The sequence below is a fragment of the Centroberyx affinis genome, unplaced genomic scaffold (assembly GCF_046629955.1).
Source record: "Centroberyx affinis isolate AG114_WGS23_722 - 3 ecotype Tasmania unplaced genomic scaffold, CSIRO-AGI_Caff_v1 ptg000202l_1, whole genome shotgun sequence".
Lineage (NCBI taxonomy): Eukaryota > Metazoa > Chordata > Actinopteri > Beryciformes > Berycidae > Centroberyx > Centroberyx affinis.
This window is the reverse complement of record NW_027278894.1, coordinates 417,226-435,833: the sequence shown is the minus strand read 5'-3', so window position 1 is coordinate 435,833 and position 18,608 is coordinate 417,226. Positions and strand designations below refer to the sequence as shown.

The following is an 18,608-nucleotide window of genomic DNA, read 5'->3' as shown; positions in this document are numbered from 1 at the left end:
AAAAAAGATAATTCAAAGCGGAAGTCGCATGACTATTTGCAACTGCTAACTACTTTCACCTCAGCAGCAAACCTCGTCAAGTCTGTCATTTTTCTGACGATGCATGTGAGCGCAGATAATACCCCTAGTAGCTACGAAGGTATGATGATCACGGGTTTTTCCAACGTTAAGAAAAGTTAGCTACCCAAACGAAATATGGCAAGCGTTAGCTAAAAACTAGCTAAAGCTAGTAGAGAATTGTACACCATTGTCCATTCAAAAATCTGGGGGTCTCACTCTTTGCTTATTGGCAAAGGTGCATACCTCATGTATGAGCTTTTACGAATCTTTAGGAACAACTCTTACATTCGGCATACATCCTATACACAAAGTAGCTCTTATTTCAGTAAAGTTTCAACTTTTCGAGTTGGTTCCACGTTATTCCTTCCTTTCCACTCTTCCACCAAAATACAGTGGTGGGTGGTAGTATGAACGTGAAAGTTGAAATTCGTTTGAACTAATAAAGCGCTACTGGGTGAATCACTTGTATGCCGAATAAAATGTCTTCAACTGTGAGCTATGTATTTACATTTGCTGATAATTAAGGCATTAGTAAACTGTCCGATTTTGAATAATTTGAGATGACTTTCCTTGACCGGGGCTAGCTAGCAGCAGGCGGCCTCGAGATGGCGCGGTTGCTCATTTGTATGTAATGCTACTTGCACGTCTTGGCTAGGTGAAAATATGTAGCTAAATAAACCCAAACTGCATAACAACGACACCTTGAGGCTGTCAAACTTAACCAACAGCTAATGTTAGCCAGTACCCCAATGAGTTAGCTGTGTTAGCTAACGTTAACGCTAGCTAGTTAGCAAATGCTATCTTATCCACGGGCAATTGTACAGTCACACATTAGCTAGGCAGCGAGTCAGACTAATTTGAGACGGAGGTAAAAATTCGTTACAGCATGTTGTGAGTAGCTACTCACGTTGTATTTTTCCCACTTTGAGAGTATTGAACTAACCGGCGTCTAGGCTAGCCACGGAGATCATACCTACCACAGCAACAGCAGCATAAAAGGTACCCAAATTTAGCGATATACCATTGCTTTGCTTTAGTCAGAGACAGATTTAGTTTCTGCCTGCCTTCACAAACAGTCAAATGAATTGCTAAATGCATTAGAAATAAGGTTAGTCTCAATACGTAACGTTCTCTGTTGTGTGGAGAGAATCTGTCTCCAAGCTCCATTCAAAAACTGGCAATTTAATGTGGCCTTGCTTATCGGCACATATTCCATGCAAAATAAAATATGACTCACGACATTTTCTTAATTATTAGGAGCCACTCTTAATTTCGGCATATATATGAACCACCTAGCAGCAGTTATTTCAATAATAGTTCAATTTATATAATTGGTACAGCCCACCACAGTGTATTTCTGGTGGAAGAAGATTGTGGGAATAATAGGTGAACCAAGTTTAAAAGTTAAAAATATATTAAAACAATGCTGCTTGGTGTATTGGATATATGCCGAATGATAGAGTAATAATTCAGCAAAGGTTTGGGGTCATATTTTATGAGGTGTGTACTTTTGCTGCGAAGCAAAGCCACATTAAATTGATTTTTTAATGAAATTTGGCATGGTGTTCTTTCCATTCAAGAGAGAACGGCACATAGCAGAGCTGTATCAAGGAGTCAGCTAATGACTCACTCCTCTTATTGTTATATTAACTTTATGACATTCTAAATCTACTGTCTCCTTTCTGTTTTGGGGTCCTAGGGGCTTGATGTGGCCCTGTCCTCTCTGTCCTGCCCAGTGCCAAGTGACAGTATGGATGAAGAAACCCTCGAGGCGGCCATCGCTACCTACGGCGCCCAGCTGCAGCAGGTGGAGACGGCCCTGTCGGCGGGTCTCGACCCCTCTCAGCAGTCAGACCTGCTCAGACTGAAAGAGGACCTTTGCCAGCTGATAGAGCTCACCGAGGCCAGCCTGGTGTCAGTCAAAAAGAGTCGGCTTCTAGCCAGCCTCGAGGAGAGCAACGGACTTCAGGCAAAAGCCTCGGAGGCAGCAGCCAACACGGGCGGTTTGGACACGGAGTTTGCTGCTTTCTACTCTGAGCTGGGGGAGAGTTCAAGCAGTAGCTCTGACACAAGAGAGAGAGCGAAGGAGAAGGAAGTCGGGGTGGAAAATGGCGAGGAGGAGGAGGAGGAGGAGGAGGAGGAGGAGGAGGAAGAAGACACACTCAGTGGTACCAAAGTGAGAGCACCCTACCGGACCACGTGGGGGACACTGGAGTATCACAACGCCATGGTGGTGGGGACAGAGCCGCCGGACGGAGACGAGGCACAAGTGAGGGTGCTGTACGTCTACCCCACCCAGAAGTCTATGAAACCCTGTCCCTTCTATCTAGAGGACAAGTGTCGCTTCCTGGACAATTGCAGGTAATGTTTCTTGATCTCACCCTGTTGTCTTTTTAAAAAAAGTCACACTCTGAGCAGCTTGTCGGATGAAGATGCTTTAGGGTCCTAAAAGGCACTAAAAGCCTTGACTTGCCTTTTGAAGCCAAAAGTATGAACCAATACATCGGTTTGCTAATGGAGAGGATTTGCCTTTTAGTAAATAGCGGATATCTTACAGCAAGGGTCATCCATTGCCAATACAATGGAGGTTCCTCCCTGACCACAGCTGCATAAAAACAGTCTAAAATCTGCATTGAAGTTTTATTTTCTTTGCACATTTTATTTATCCATTTTATTGCTCGATAATTGTTTTTTTTGTAAATTAGTTCTTCATTTAAAGACCTAATCCCAGAGTTTAATCTACCATTGAACAGGAGTGGCAGGTCACCAGCTCCTGACCCTAAAAGAATTTCATTAGTCTGGGTTTCACTGGAGAGTTTTATTGTCTGTTTTATTGTTTTTCCAGGTTCTCCCATGGTGAGGTGGTGTATGTGTCAGAGCTCAGAGAGTTCCTGGAGTTCGACCTCAGTAATCTCCAAGACGGCTCGTCCTGCTTGGCTCGACACGAGGACGGCATCTGGTACCCCGCCAAAATCACAGGTACTCCTCTGACACTGTACTACACAGTCAACCTGATGGATGATCTGATACTGTTGAGTGAGAACACATTACTACATGCGTACTCAATTATGATTAGTTGGCCAATGAACCCATATAACAGACCTCCATTTCACATCTAATCCTGTCACTCAGTAGTCAAGAAGTTTAGTCCATATTGTGGATTTCTAATCAAGTAAATTTTCGCAACACTTTGTGGCAAGAAGACTTTACAACTTAGTTACTGCAGACAGTCCTGCTGGACTAGTTTTTGGCAGAAGCTTGCAAGTTTGCTTAATTTAGCTTGTAATAAAATAATTTTAAATCAGTATTTTATGTCAGATGGTTAATGACTTCGGTAAGTAGCTGTGTAATTAAGCTGAATAATGTACTGCGAGCTATTATTACAAAATATGCCCCAACAGGGTGATTGAAGAGCAAATGCAAAGTTACACAGTAGCTAATAGAATGTTGAGAATGTGTGGTAAGTGTCTCTTGTTTGTTTTCACTTTTATTGTGTATCACAATTTTTGATATATTTTAGTGTTTGGCGACTTAGCCTGGGAATGGTAGACTGGACTTAGATGGATGTTGGATGTTTCGGTGACTCTCCAATCTTTTTCCCCAATGTAGAAATTGATAATGGTTTCTATACTGTGAAGTTTGACTCGCTGCTGCTGAGAGATGCTGTGGTAGAGGCCGACGGTGTCATCCCGCCCCTGAGAGAGGACGACCCGCTGTCCTCTGACTCGGACCAGGACGACACTGGAGACGGGGATATGGCTTATGCCAGAGGTAGGTGTCAGTCACTGTTTTCCCATCCAACTGTCAGTCAAATTTTGAGTGACCTTTTGAAATGGCACAAAAAAATAAAATGTGAATTAGGGGCATTTCCATCAGAATGGTTGAAGCGAATAAATAAACTTGCTCAACGTACAATGTTGCGTCAAAAAAATGAAATGAAATGAGCCTTTCAAGAATAGATTAGTAGTTGTTATTTGTCTTTAGTGTCGGCTAATGTTGTCCATATTTAATTCTGTCTGGAGACCAAAACAACTATCAACTTATCAACCAGTTCCATTCATGCCTCTTTGATACATCATCATTTGCATAAAAATATATGGATAGAAACCCAGCTGCTGTCTGATAATCTTAGTGTCCTTAAAGTCCTGAGTTGTAAAAATAATGTGCATTCAGACAAAGTGGGTGCTCTTTTGGTGAATGACGACTGCTCAGAAGCAAAGTGATGGACATTCATATCTGTGAGATGATGTGTCAGTGTGGATGATGATATGAACACTTACATTCTAGTCCTAATTTCTAATTCATATCATATGATGTCATTTTTCCTTTTATTTTCCCTTGCCTGCACTACAGTATTTGACTCTACTGCTGAAGAATCCACAGCGACTTTGAGCAGCTCTAATTTTGGCGGCTGGGAGGCTCATACCAAAGGCATCGGCTCCAAGCTTATGCTCAAAATGGGCTACGAATATGGAAAAGGTGAGTGCAAGTGTACAGCGTTAATCACATGGGAAGTACTCATGTACATAAGGTCCTGTCATCACAATACCCAAGTTATTTCCCTCCTTCCAGCATTGAGCAAGCTATGTTATTCAGAAAGTCACCTTTTTGAAGTTTGCAAAAAAGTTATTTACAAATGTTTCATAATCCACCCCCCTCCACCCCAATATAACACATATGAACACATGAAACAGTGTGCGTCTCTGTATCAAAGAGAAGCCTGCAATCTCAAGCCCATCTGTTTACAAGTTACAGACGCTGAAGTCTAAACTTGTATAGGTGCTCCATGTCCTTCCTACTCTGACTCACACTACTTAGTCATGCCTATCACACACACACACACACACACACACACACACTCTCTTTATCTCTCTCTGTGCAGGCATGACTTACCAGGAATGGCCATTTAGCAAATTTGACCGTGTTTCTTGGGTCAGCTCTCCTCTTGGGAAAGCGATCGTATTCCTTGTTTAACAAGTCTTGTTTAACACTAATGTCGTCAGCGTCAGTGTGCATCCTCTTTGTCCTCTCTCGTCCGCCTGCTACACCTAGCCACCATTCAATTAAAAAAGCAAAAAACACCCATGAGCCACAATTTGCGCCTTTATTTCCTCCTGCGTGTGACGTGTTGCCCACTGTCCATACTACTGTCTTGCACTGTCCTTTTGTACTATATCTGAGGTCCTGTTCTCCTTGTACCCTGTATGTCCATATCTGATACTCTGTAAGTAAATTTCTGTATGCATCTGCACCAATGTCACCAAGAGAAATCCCTGTACATATTAACCCCCCTTACAGCTGACATCAACTTGTATCTCATCCACGTTGTGTCAAAATATGTTTAGGGCACATTCACACCAAACACATTTGTAGCGGTTTATTTGACGTTTATTTGAGCATTTGGCCAGGTGAGAACGATGCCATTTGAATTCTGGTGGCACCAAATAAACACACTGAGACACCTGAGAATGCGAGTCTTTGTCCTCTTGCAAGAGAACTGTGGTGTGGTTCGATAGGAGTGAGAACATAATTCAAGCCAACTACAGGAAACAACCCCAAAACACAAGGTTTTATGGGTAACAGGAGATAGATGTTATATGTGATAGCTAGAAGTTACTCATGCATGAAAAGCCTAGCGTAACAAAATGAACCAAGGGGATGGTGAAATGCTACCTGATTAACCCCAGAGAAAGTAATTAAGGCAAAGAGCGCATCACACTTAACTGAAATTACAGGGACTGGAATCAGATTTGTTGGAATCTGGTTCTCTTGTAATTGGGCACTATGAACCTAAACAGCCCAAATACAAAAATGAAACATATTAAACATTTCCACTATGGTTCAGACTAAAGGAAATGAACTGTAGGTGTGGTCTCACCCTTATTATACTGGGCAATCAAAATGAATCTGATTTAATGAGACACCTCATTTGTATGCAAAGCCATTTTGACTTCTGACAAAAATAAATTGTTTTAGTTAAATGCTTTTTAACTTTTCCCTGTATAAAAAAGTAAAAAAGAAATGGTGAGTCATGTATTCCTCTTTCCTCACTCCTCTTTGCCCCCTTTTGTTCCCTCAGGTTTGGGAAAGATGCAGGAAGGTCGCGTGGAGCCAGTGATGGCGGTGGTCCTGCCCAAAGGTAAGTCTCTGGATCAGTGCGCGGAGTTAACCCAGAGACGGACCCAGAGCAAGGCCGCCAAAGATGGCACCCAAACGGGCCCCAAAAAGAGGAGCAGGAAGCCTCGAGGCGGCGCCACCGGGGGGCGCCACAACGTCTTTGACTTTCTCAACCGAAAGCTGGGAGACGGGGGGACTGATCCGGGGCAGGGGGGCGCCGCCGCCACCGCACGGCCAGCGGTGGCCGGGGTGGAGGCGTACAGAGGGGGGAAAAGCACCAAGAGGAGTCTGAACGTGAAGCTGTTCCAGGCTGCCGAGCGGGTCGCCCAGACAGAGAGGGAGATCCAAAGACTGAGCGAGTCGCTGGGCAGAAAAGTAGGCAGGTCGGTACCAGGAACGGTGTTATGTCACATGTTATGTTATATGTCAAATCTAATTTTTATTCTACAGAGGCTGGGAACTTGTCTTATATTAATCTCCATAGTTTATCAGCAGCTGTCATCCCTTCTATGGAGAATTCAGCAACATTAGTAAACATAGCATAACATATACCAGTACATACAGAGATGCACTGCTTATACAGCAATGTGATGTTATTATAAAATGCTATGTATGTGCATGCTAATCGACACAAAGTCAGTTCTCTCGTCAAGTGAGGTTGTGAATTTATTTGCATATGTGAAGAGGATTATGGGAGATGTGTGAAAGATTGCAAGAAAGGTGTTAAATAAGGTGTTAAGTTAAATTTCCACAATAATGCAAATATTACTTGTTCAATAAAGACATGATGTGTCTCACTCCTGAGTAACATAATTTTGCCTCTTGAAGATGATAGAAGACCATGGCACTGGGTTTAAAAAAAACAAAAAAAAACATGATGGACGACAAATAGAACTGGGTTTGAATTCTCCTTGATATCATTTGTTGTTTTTCAAGACTGTCAGCGGGAGTTAACATGAGCCTCTGTCATTGGTCAGCTTATTCAAGAACATTTAGCCAAAGCAACTTTTCCCCATGTCTCCGTTCAGCTCCTAATCTGTCTGTCCACAGGGACGCGGCCGTGGTGAAGCAGCTGGAAGAGAAGCTGTCAGCGGCCCGCAGGCTGCTGGCCCAGCAGAAAGCCCAGGAACTGTCCATCCAGAGAGAGAACAAGAAGGCTGACACACACAAGAAAATGACTGAGTTCTAACCTCACTTCTCTCAAAGACTTAAGAGACTCGGGGGAGACGCTGTTAGCCTGAAATGAACTCTTGTCCCTTGCCTATTGGTGATCATTTGCTTTACCGTTTTATTTTTTAAAGTATTTTTTTATGATTAACCATGACTTCAGTATGAATTGGGGTGCTGGCTGTGGAGTTGACTTGGTGCAGGTTGGATAATTTCTGCTCCTGATATATTTTTCAAGGACTGAGGCAGTCTATTGATTGTGAAATGATGCTTTGGTTTCAAGCTCTAAGGTTCACACCGATGTTACAAACTTGTTTTTGTCTCTCAGCAGATTTTGTTAGCGCTGAAAGCCAATGTTTTCAAAAGATGCTGTTCCTTTTCTTTCCTTTGTAATTATACACCATGCGCAACTAAACTCCAGTCTGAAGAAATGTTTCACCACCTTGCTTTCATAGAATGTTTTCTTCGTAATACTTTTCTAGGTTTACAGTATTTTAGAAGTTGCAGTCATTGTGGCCAGAGGCTGCTTTTTTCCGGTTACCTTGACTTGGATGTCTGTCTGATTGTGAAATTACATCCTCAGGAGTTAGGAGACCTTTACGGAGTTTTGAAGTGAAGCCCCTACCTTCGCCCACGCCTCCTTCCAGCTCATACACAGCGTCTTTGAAGCTACAAGCGTAGCCTCTCTATTAAATAATGAATCTGTCTGCGCACAGATTGGACAGACATCGTCCGTAGGCGGTGGGCGGGCAGTGATTGCATCTACCCCGCCAGATGGAAGTTTTTATCTTTACCGGTGCTCTTTTCAATTTCCCTCGTAAAGGTTGAAGTCGTTATTTTTGGGGGGTAACTGAATGTTGGGACGGGGGACACCTTCCTATGGGCTCATGAGGACAGATGGGCTTTTTTACCTCCCTTTTATGAGCAACTCGTGATCTGGAAGCGACAGCATAATTAGGAAGCTAATGAAATCAGAGAGGGAAGGAAAAAAAACTCAATAGGCTGCAGTGGAGGCTGTAATCCACGCAAGCCGCTAAATGCAAAGACCGCTGATGCCTGTGTTCGCGGGTTCAACTTCTTCAGTGAATGCTTTACTGAAAGTTCATGGAAAACTGGTGACCATCAGCAATTGTTGGTTTGTGTCCTCAAGGGCATAGAGATACTATACACATCTTGTCAAAGCAATAAGAGCTGCAGTATGATACACTGCGCTTTGTAAGCCATCCATTAAGTCTCCGGTTGGACTTGGTGCCCTGAGGGAAACCCTGTTCATGCTCTTCTGATCCGTTGAGTGACGGCACTTTTAGATTGCCGGTGACTCCCAGTGGAGCGGCAGCACTTTATATGAAAGGATCGCACCGAATTTGCTGATTGTGGAGGAAATGGCAATGCATAGTGTGTGTTGATTTAATGGGATCCCTCGGGGGGGGCTGTAGTTCATGCTTTACCCCATTTATGAGCCTTGTGTCTCTGGGGCTATCACTGCCCCCCGCAGCAGATTTTCTGTGTGTGTGTGTTCAGGTCTAGGTGTGTTGACTGCACTCATTCATAGGCGGCTGTAAGCTACGTTATCTGTCTCATGTATAGAGTCTGACTGGCCCATTAGGAGAGTTTTCCCTGCTAATCGGCACCCATCACAGCCTGGATTATGTGATTAAGGAGGTGTGATGGGAAAATTGATTGGGAGGCCACCTTGACAGGTGTTTTACACAGGGATTCACACTTAAGCTTTTCAACTCAGGGCTGCCAGGCTACAGGCCAAGTGGTTTGGGTTAGCCTTTGTAGAATAAGTCAAGCTCTCTGATGTTATTCTACATGGCCTCCTCTTTTACAAATTTGCTATATCTAACTGATATACAGATAGTTATAGCAGTTGCTGAGACCTGCTCTTTAACCAAAATATTAATAGGAATAGGAACATTCTAATCCACTTCTACCATTCGTCAATGTAAATCATGATTTTTATAACGGTTGATAATTTTTATGACTATCCAGATTATATGTACATTGCGAGTTCCCAACCATCTCAGAATGTAATATGTAGCAGTATTACCACCAGGTCAATCTTGTGCCAAGCATCTAATGAGTGGATTTAACACAAGTTATCACACAAATTAAAACTTTTCTCCATGTCCAAATTGATTATCAAACGGTTGGCATAGCCATCTGGAAAGAGAAGCCCTAAATTGAAATTAACACTGAAGGTCAATTTTTCACAAAGGTAAATTGAAAAACATGACATTTACTTGTAATTAAAAAAAAATGCGTGTACTTGTGTGGCATTTTGCATCGCTTCCTTGAGGCAGCCAGTACAGAGGACCTTGATGAGGCTGTATCACCTGACGTCATTTGTAATTTGTCTTTGTACGGGCATTTAATGACCTGAAATTATGCAAATCAAATTCTTACTGAAAGGCATGTCTTTATCTTTTAATGGAAGTTAATTCATATTTTCATAAAGACCATTCTCATTTCATTTAGGAAGCCCAACTCATAATGTACTACTGTATTGTGTTTCCAGAGAAAACTGAAAGGACAAATGAAAATTAATATCCGTTCAAATATGAATGGTTACACATGAACAAAAGACTAACTTAACCTTGTCTTATTATAAGGCAGTGTTTGGAGCTTTCTTGGAACTTAGTTGCTAGAAAACCCAAGTGCTACTTTGTATCTCATACTATCCGGTAGCCTTTATTTTGCATTAACTCAAGCCACTGAGATACAGAGTATGTGCTGAAATCAATGAATAAATACACAGTACTGCAAGTATTTCACCTTGTTAAAAGTGCTGTGTTTCCATATTGTGCTTGATTGCCATTTTCTCCTGTCTGTGTTTTTCTATATACTGATCAATGGTTGGTCTTCTGCTGAGCCAGTAGAAATACAATAGTTTGTTGACTGAGGTCAAGATTGAGGTCATCTGTTTGGGCATTCAGGTGTAACATTACATGCTTTTACTGAGGTTCAACAGTAGAATATATGGGAACAAATTTAAAATTGAAAGTAGTTGATCACTTGCTCATGTACAGTAATTTAATAATAAAAAGGCAAATAAAAAGGATACACAGAGAGGCCTAGGAACAAAGATTTTATTATTTTGAAAAGGGTTGTCATCAGATAATTTGTGTTCATACTGTAAGCCTTATAGTGTGAACACAAATTATCAGTGTAAGGTATCAGTCTCCAACCAGCTGCCATTGGAGGCCCCCAGTATGGAGCTTTTCTTTCCAACCAAACACTACTCCTGGCCCCAATTGGACACCGCTGCTGTAAGGCATTAAGCTTTGCTCATAAGGCATTACTAAGCAGTCATGCTCCGCTGTTTGCGCACTCCTTGACTTGTTACACATTTTGTTGTGCTACAAAATAATTTTAGGGAGTAGGGTGGACTCGGTGGTTCACTTGGGCATTGCATTGCAGTCTAGTTCCTGTGTTCCTGTTCCGATGTCAAAGAAAGACAAAACAACACCTGCACTACTATATGTGAAAAGACACTTTTGGTGAAGTTTTCTTGTGTAATTTTACAGTGAAAGTCAGTGGGAAAGTTGGACTGGAGGAACTGAAAGTGGACCCTCTGTATTTTCAATTTCATTTCATCTTTGGTAGTATTTATCAGAAAATGTACTCCAATGGCATCTCTAAGTAAACACGCATCCTATGCTATGCTCATATTTTCTGAATTAGAGTCAATCTTACCGTTCAGATTTCATGGAGATCTGTTGAAGGGACTTGATATCAGCTTTGTTGCCCAAAAATGCAGAGCTGTAACTATTTTGTAATGGGAAATATTGTTCAAAGCCCATAAAAACAACTTCACTACACTATTAACATCTGAGTAATAAAATGTATGAAATCATTTCATACCCTTTTAGGTTTAGCTTTAGTTTATTGCACATACAAATGACAAAAGCTGGAAAAAATGACAAAAGAAATACAAGCCGTTCAGATGAGACAGGAAAGAAAAAAAAAAAGACATCAAAACTCAATACAGAACAGAATGGTACAAAAAGCAGAATGTTTACACTGAAAGTAAAGGAACTGAAAAAAAAGCCTCAATTTGATATCTAGATTTTTTTTCTTTCACTTTTCGATTCAGAAAAAAAAAAAACATTTGTATTTTTTAAGATTTAAAAAATATATTTATCCCACATAATAGATTCCCATATTATGTGGGATAAAAAAAAAATCTAGAAATGTTGGATTGTATGTATAAGGTTTACAGCCCAAGGATTGTTTGGCCATATCAGTTCTGAGTATAATGGTAAAATGACAGGTCCTCATAAAAGTTTATTTGTAGAGGGAAATGTTTTCACTTTTTCAGTATACTTCATGTTAAAACTCATGTTTACTGTTGCTGCTGTAAATCATCAGTTCATGTAGGAACTGCACCGGTTGTTTGTGAAATGGAAGGAGTGTCCTTACAGACAGATGTAATTAAAAAACAAAACAAATTGACACTTGCTACCTGATCAATGCTACACTAAAGTGTCCCTGGGGCCAAAATTGGATTCCCATTTAATATGTTCCTCAGGCTTCATCTTTTGGCTTTAATAAGGAAACTACTCAAACTTTTAAAATCCAGATTTCATGGAAATACAGCGAAACAATCTATTTCACATGACTGTTTTGGGCCACTTTCTGCCTTTGACCTCCATAGTAAAAATAGACTGATGAAACCCAGGAGCCAGTGATAAATTTAAAGGTCATCACAACCTCATTATTACAATGTAATCTGATGACGATGTATCGGTTCCATGATGTGCTTACAATGTACGTGTGAGGCCTTGTAATGCCATATGAGCAATTATTTGAATGGTACCCAATTTCTTGATTGAAATTCAAAAAAGAGCACACTAGGTCAATTGGTATTTGCGGAAAAAATAACCAATCCTTGTTCTATTATGAATCCCAGATACACACTGTACGCAACCCATCATCCTCTACCAAGTTGTTTCAATGTACAGTATAATTAACCTTTCCTTAACAGTTTTAGCAGTCTTTGTAAAGATCTAAGTGGTCTAATCAGTAGTCGTATTAAATTATATTCTTTTTTTGCAGTTGCAGAAGATATTGGGTAGATCTGTATTAAGAAAAGCCAGAATAGGTCAATATCAAAGTTAATAGAATGTCATTTTATTAACAATATTGGACGTTCAGTTATAAATTCATAATCATTTCTGTCTCATTTCAGGTATTAAAAGTAGATTTGAATAGTGTTAACATAGAATGGTAATTGCTTAAAGGGGCTATGTGTAGCATTTTCAAACATCAATATGTCATCGTCAAATGAATTGTGATATCTTGGTATAATAACCATAAACAAATGAGACCGTGGTGGAGACGATCAGCAGCCTCTATCTCACACCAGTGGTATTGTTAGTGGAGCATTTCCCAAAACTGAGACCACATTTCCCATAAACCCTGTTGATTCCTGTCACAAACAGGATGTTGCAACTTGTCCCTCTTCCCTCTCCCTGGCGTCACTCCGGGTGCGTTTGTTTTCTATTTGCTTTATCTGAAGAGGATAAAATCTGAAAGTAGTATGAGAGTATATGATAGAGCGCTGCGTTCAAGCGCAATTGTCATGAAATCACATGTTTAGCTGGTAAACGATGTTACGTAGCTTAGCATTTAGCTTAGCAATAGTTACCATTTGTGTGTGACGTAGCTCCAGTAGGAACAAGAGCAAAAACATCTCCAACAAAACACTTCAGTGCAGCTATTTCTCCCATCCCCCCTGGATCAGCCTCCAAAAATCTGATTGGACTGTGATTGACAGGCCAGTAGATGCTGCTAATCTTCTTGCCGATGGTCTCCTTTATTATGGTAATTATACTTATATCTCAAAATTAATGTGGTAAATATTTATTGACATTAAAATGTCACACGTAGCATCTTTAACTTCAAACATCAATGCCTAAAATGACCTTGATTATGGCCTGTCAAAATCATGCCTGACCAAAAAAACTGAATCAAATCAATTCTGCCAATTCTGTTCTACTCTTACTCAAACACTTGTAAAATGAAATAATGGTTAATCAGGTTGCAAAGGACTATGATTATTTTGTGAACAAGTGGTGGTTTCAATGCATTCAAAGCTACTGCACTGTCGACTGTGCTATTGTCAAGGTATGTCATTGGCAGCATGTGTGTTGTACGAATGTTAAAACCTATACCTAAAATGTACCTTTTTATATTCCACATAATCATATCAAAAGCTGGCAATGCCATTTCAGAAACATATTTTTTGTTTTTCTCTCTGGTCTTCCTGTGGTGTTTTCAGCATGTCGTAAATAGGTTAAGTCTATCCTTCACCCTTTATATGAAGGTGACAGCTTGAGCTATACAGCTCAATGTCAAAATGGAGTGGCGAGGAAGGATGTTTTCACTATTGGCCTTTTGCCCTCATAAAGAATTCATATGCCCACAGGAATCAATGAAAGATATTTCACCCCATTTATCCGGGAGTAACCTTTTGATAACCTGGGCAAGAGCGAAAAGCTCTACTGTTTTTTTTTTAAAAAGAGAAACAGAGATCATAAATAACTGTAATAGTACACAACATGTCTGTTTTTACAATACAAGAGAAAACGTCGTCTTGTCCAGTTTTCTTGAATTCAGTAGTCCTATAACGGCGACGTCCTAGATCATTCCAGCCAGCCAAGGTGGAAGAAAGAGCCCCACAGATCCCAGTATACACACCAGTACAAACATCCAGAGGAATATCCTGTCAATGACCATAGCCACATACTTCCAGTCCTCCTTCACCTAGTGGAGAAGAAAGACAAAACAGAGAGGGGCAATTCAAATTTCACACCACACCACCTTCCTTTTTACCAGCTGTCAATTTCCACCCTTGATTGATTTCTCTCGAATGGCTGATTTTTTCATTATGAGGAAGCTATCTCCTAAATGTCAGTCAATCCTTGCTTGTCTTGCTTATGAAAAATTCAAGGTCAAATTATTGAAGTCCCATTGCCTGGCTAGAGCTATAAAGCGCATTGTAGTATTACACAATGACTTCCGCAATTCTTTTTCTTGAACAAATCTTACACACTCTGTCACTGCTGCACAGAAATAACCCTCAGTTCTCTCTCAAGGTTTGCAGTGACTCAGCAATTAACTGTGACTCAGTATTCTATACGTAATAGCTATTTGCTGCCTATTGGTTTCCTAATTGAAATGCATTTCAAAATAATAAAAGAGAACCTTTTAACTTTTTGATGAAGGACAGGAGACCTTTTATCAAATTATAAACTGAAAAACATGTTCATGTTTTATTACACTCTTATGGCTTGCAACAGTTCAGTCAGTGGTGTACAGTCTGGAGCTGCTCCATTGACAATGAATGGGAGATTGACTTCACAGATTCATAAATGTTCGCCTGAACTTTCCCTTTCAAATGCATTTAAATACATAGAACCGGTCTAACCAGAAAGTGTACTCTTAAACTGTTATAGTCATCTTTTCCACCACATCAGTATCACATCACTGTTCTCTTCTGTCTGGCTATGGGAGACAGTAGTGACTTTTCACTACCACAGACGAAACTGCAGGAATAACATATCATTCTCCTTGACAACATGTGGAAGTTGCTGAGGGGATTAAAGTGTTATCAAAACTTACTGGATCAATGAATCTGGCAGACTGGATTTAAGCCAAATCAAGATATAATGAGACCTAAGCCACTTTATCATAATATTTCTCCTAAGATTTCTTTAGATCTTTTGGAATGTATTACTTACAAGTTGAGAGATTGTTGTGTCGTGTCAAGGCTGATACTGTAATAGATTGGTTATTGACATAAAAATTGTGTCTGTAAACTCACTGAAAAGTCAGCATCCTCTGCCCTGAGATGATCAGCGATGTACTGAACTCCCTCTATGGCTCGTTTCATAGCTGGGGATATAGTGGGGACTGTGGTGTCCTGCTGGGTACCTGGGTCTTTAGTGGGCTCTTTAGGGGTTTCTGCTAGGTGGTCTTTGAGGACCTGTTTTGTTACCCTCCCTGCCATCCCTTTGATCCCTGTCCCGTCATCGTGCAGGCAGCAGTACTGGACGCTGCGGGAGCGACAACGATGCCCAGCTCTCTGGGGGAGCTCCGTCTGCTGGTCGCACATATGCTCTACGCTGAGCGAGCGGCCATTCGGGGCCAGTGTTTTTGGTTCGTCCCTGGATAGGGTACAAAGGGGGCCCAGTGGCAGGGCAGGGGGCAAGGTGGATGACGGGGAAGAAGACGAGGCCGAGGAGTTGTGTCCCCGTTGGGCCGGTTGCTCCGGGAGAACTGAATATTGGCTGGACGGGGACCGGCAGAAAAGCTGGGCCTTCAGCGGGTGCTCTTTCAGGTTGAGACCCTCAAGGGGCGAGGAGGATGGAGAAGGGGAGCAGACGAGGATGTTGGGGCTGTCAGATGGGGTGGTTGGGAGTGCGTCCCCTAGCTGGCTCATTTGCCTCAACCCTGTCTCCAACCCTGCCCAGAACGCCTGCGAGCTGCCTGTCGCAGATATCGTAGTCGGACGGTGCATCATCTCGATAAGCTTATTGCAGTTCTGCTTGCCCATGGCTGGCGGCCGCTTCATGAAGAGGACTCGAGGCACCAAGTCCAAGAACACCCTTCGCACCCAATGAGGCATGCCGTGGGTTTGTGGTGATCGGTGATGTACGTTTAGCACAAAGACAGTAATTATAATCGAGAGCGTGACGAAGATCATGGTGAAGAGCAGGTACTCACCAATGAGCGGAATCACCAGCGATGTAGACGGTATAATCTCTGTGATCAGGAGGAGGAATACTGTTAGGGACAGCAACACTGAGATGCACAAGGTGATCTTCTCCCCGCATTGCGATGGCAAATAGAATACCAGCACAGTCAAACAGGAGATAAGCAGGCAGGGGATAATAAGGTTGATGGTATAGAACAACGGAAGTCTGCGGATGATGAAGTAGTAGGTGATGTCTGGATAGATCTCCGTGCAGCACTCATACTTTTTGGTATTGTACTTGCCCACTGCATTGATAATGACCCACTCGCCGCTCTCCCAGTAGTCCATCTGGTCCACATCGCTGGCCATGCTGATCAGATCGATCTTGGCGCGGTCGTAGGTCCACGAGCCGAACTTCATCTTGCAGTTTTGCTGGTCGAACGGGAAGAAGGTGACGTCTATGCTACACGAAGACTTGTAGATGGCCGGTGGCATCCACTTTATCCGGCCGTCATGGAACAGGTGCGCTTTCGTCAGGTGGGTTACTGCAAAGTCACCGTCAGCGCTGCAGGTGAACAACAGGATATAAAGGGTGAAGGAAGGAGGAAACACATTTTTCAATATGTAGTTATATATTACTGCATTTATCAAAAGTAACATACCACTTTAAGGCTTTACTCCTGGCTCTCTAAGTTCTTAAAGTGATATTTTTGGACTGTTTTTTTTAACTCACTACATGTGAGGATCAACTTTCTGTATTGGGACTTCAGTTAATCAAAAACAAATTGTTGACATTCCTCATTACATCCATTGGGCTAGCAGCTAGTAGTATCCATTGGTTTGAATGAATGACTAATACAAACAATCTACATTTGGGTACCTGAAGGACAAATGATGAAACTTTTTTCCCATAGTGTGACATGTACAAAACAGATTGACCTTAAAATGTCAAGCTATCCCCTTACAGTTTCACTCACTGTTAATGTAAGTGTACATCTCGAGCATATACCTTTTTAATGAGGAGCAGCCATTGCTGCTGGTTGGGTTCTAAATAAAAAATCCCCACAGCACTGGGAGAAACTGCCATTCACTGTGATGGTAATTATCCATACAAATAACTGACAGAGCTTTGAACTCAACCTTTGCCTGTGTTATTTCATCATGAGAAAACACAATCATCTGTTTGTTTCATGACTATGATGACATGGTGACCTGGAAATTATTTTAAATAGGAAATTCTGTCATGCGGTGTTGCTGTTGTGGTGTGATCCAGTTTTTCTTATGAGCTGACTTCCCTTATATAGAATGTTATAAATATGGGCCCACCTGAATCAGGCACATTGGATGCATGTTCATTTGTGGCCCTTTGAAACACAGCCAATTACATTTCATCCTCTATTTCCCAGCCTAATGTATTACTTTGTACTATGTAGCAAGCTTTGTTTATGGCCAGATCCATTATGGCTGACCTTGTTCACATTTATCTCAGCTAAATTACTTTATGACATTGGCATAGGACAAAATATTTGGCAGAAATGCAGAATCTCCATGTTTTCCCTCCGGTCATCCCATCTGCTGGAATTAAATGATCAAACTTTGAACATTAGTTACTATGGTCATTTTTACTTTGGAAATGGCATTACTTTTTTAAGATCCAAAACTGAACCACTTTGAATGACTGTGTGAAAAGAATTTCTTGCTTATTGTTGAACTTAATGACAGTATACACATCAGGACACACAAGTCCTCACTTGTTGTAGAGTACAATGTCAGGCCTCCAGATGATTTCGGAGGGAATGCGGATGGAGGTGACGTTCTCGTATTCCTCCGGGTTCCAGCGGAGTTTGTAGTCATTCCATTCCTGTGGGAGAACATACATCATCTGTAATGAGCACCACATTAACTGTATCCATATTTATTTAGATTTATGCTAGCTATTTCAATACATACTGTATTGAGTCTGATCATTACGTACTTGCTTAACCCAGACATTTGTAGTCATCATCTGGTTCTTCTCGTCCTTATTTCACAAAAAAGAGAAGAAAATCATTGTGACATTCATCCTGTTTCAAGTTAAGGTTAAGTTAAGTCAAGAGCTTCATGACTAAGTCTTCACTTCATCGCAGAAGTAGAATTTATATAAGCATGCCATGCAATTTCACTGTTTTAAAGTCGACAACTGCATTCATTAATCATTTACTGAACAAATCAATAGACATACCCTCAATTTATAAAGATGGATTAGTTGTGTAACACACTCTGGTAAAAAATATTATGCAACAAGGCCCCCCCCTGTACCTCTGATGCTTCGCTACCACTGCTGGCAAGCTCCCCATAGCCAACTCTTCTCCAACAACATCATGCTGTCTGACACATTGCAGAAAAGGCTCTTTTGTCAGTCCAGCATTGACTCTCACTGCCAGGCGTGTGGAACCAGGACAGTTATCTAATTATGTATCATGAGGATCATGCCCACAGGGATGCAGATCACACATATTTAGTCTTAAAGATGCACTAGGCAACTTGACTTCCAACAGAAGTCCTGTAAGATGACCTCAGT

General features: G+C 41.4%; 2 protein-coding genes across 4 annotated transcripts; one reads left to right on the top strand and one right to left on the bottom strand.

Annotated features, from left to right (window-relative positions):
* The first annotated feature begins 69 nt into the window (after positions 1–69).
* Positions 70–11,173, top strand: zgpat (zinc finger, CCCH-type with G patch domain). Of its 2 annotated transcripts, none has more exons than XM_071539225.1 (7): positions 70–139; positions 1,760–2,421; positions 2,906–3,039; positions 3,670–3,831; positions 4,414–4,539; positions 6,140–6,560; positions 7,228–11,173. In XM_071539225.1, the coding sequence occupies exons 2-7, from the start codon at positions 1,811–1,813 to the stop codon at positions 7,364–7,366; spliced, it is 1,593 nt and encodes a 530-aa protein (XP_071395326.1). In that variant the 5' UTR covers positions 70–139; positions 1,760–1,810; the 3' UTR covers positions 7,367–11,173. The 2 variants fall into 2 exon arrangements, with proteins under 2 accessions (XP_071395326.1, XP_071395317.1); XM_071539216.1 differs by lacking the exon at positions 70–139 and adding an exon at positions 607–1,059.
* A 2,816-nt stretch (positions 11,174–13,989) lies between these two features.
* Positions 13,990–18,068, bottom strand: LOC139661066 (neuronal acetylcholine receptor subunit alpha-4-like). Of its 2 annotated transcripts, XM_071539400.1 has the most exons (5): positions 18,024–18,068; positions 17,800–17,909; positions 15,865–16,613; positions 15,176–15,315; positions 13,990–14,115 (listed from the first exon to the last, which is right to left on the bottom strand). In XM_071539400.1, the coding sequence occupies exons 1-5, from the start codon at positions 18,051–18,053 to the stop codon at positions 13,990–13,992; spliced, it is 1,155 nt and encodes a 384-aa protein (XP_071395501.1). In that variant the 5' UTR covers positions 18,054–18,068. The 2 variants fall into 2 exon arrangements, with proteins under 2 accessions (XP_071395501.1, XP_071395492.1); XM_071539391.1 differs by having other exon boundaries at positions 15,176–16,613.
* Between the last annotated feature and the right edge of the window lie 540 nt (positions 18,069–18,608).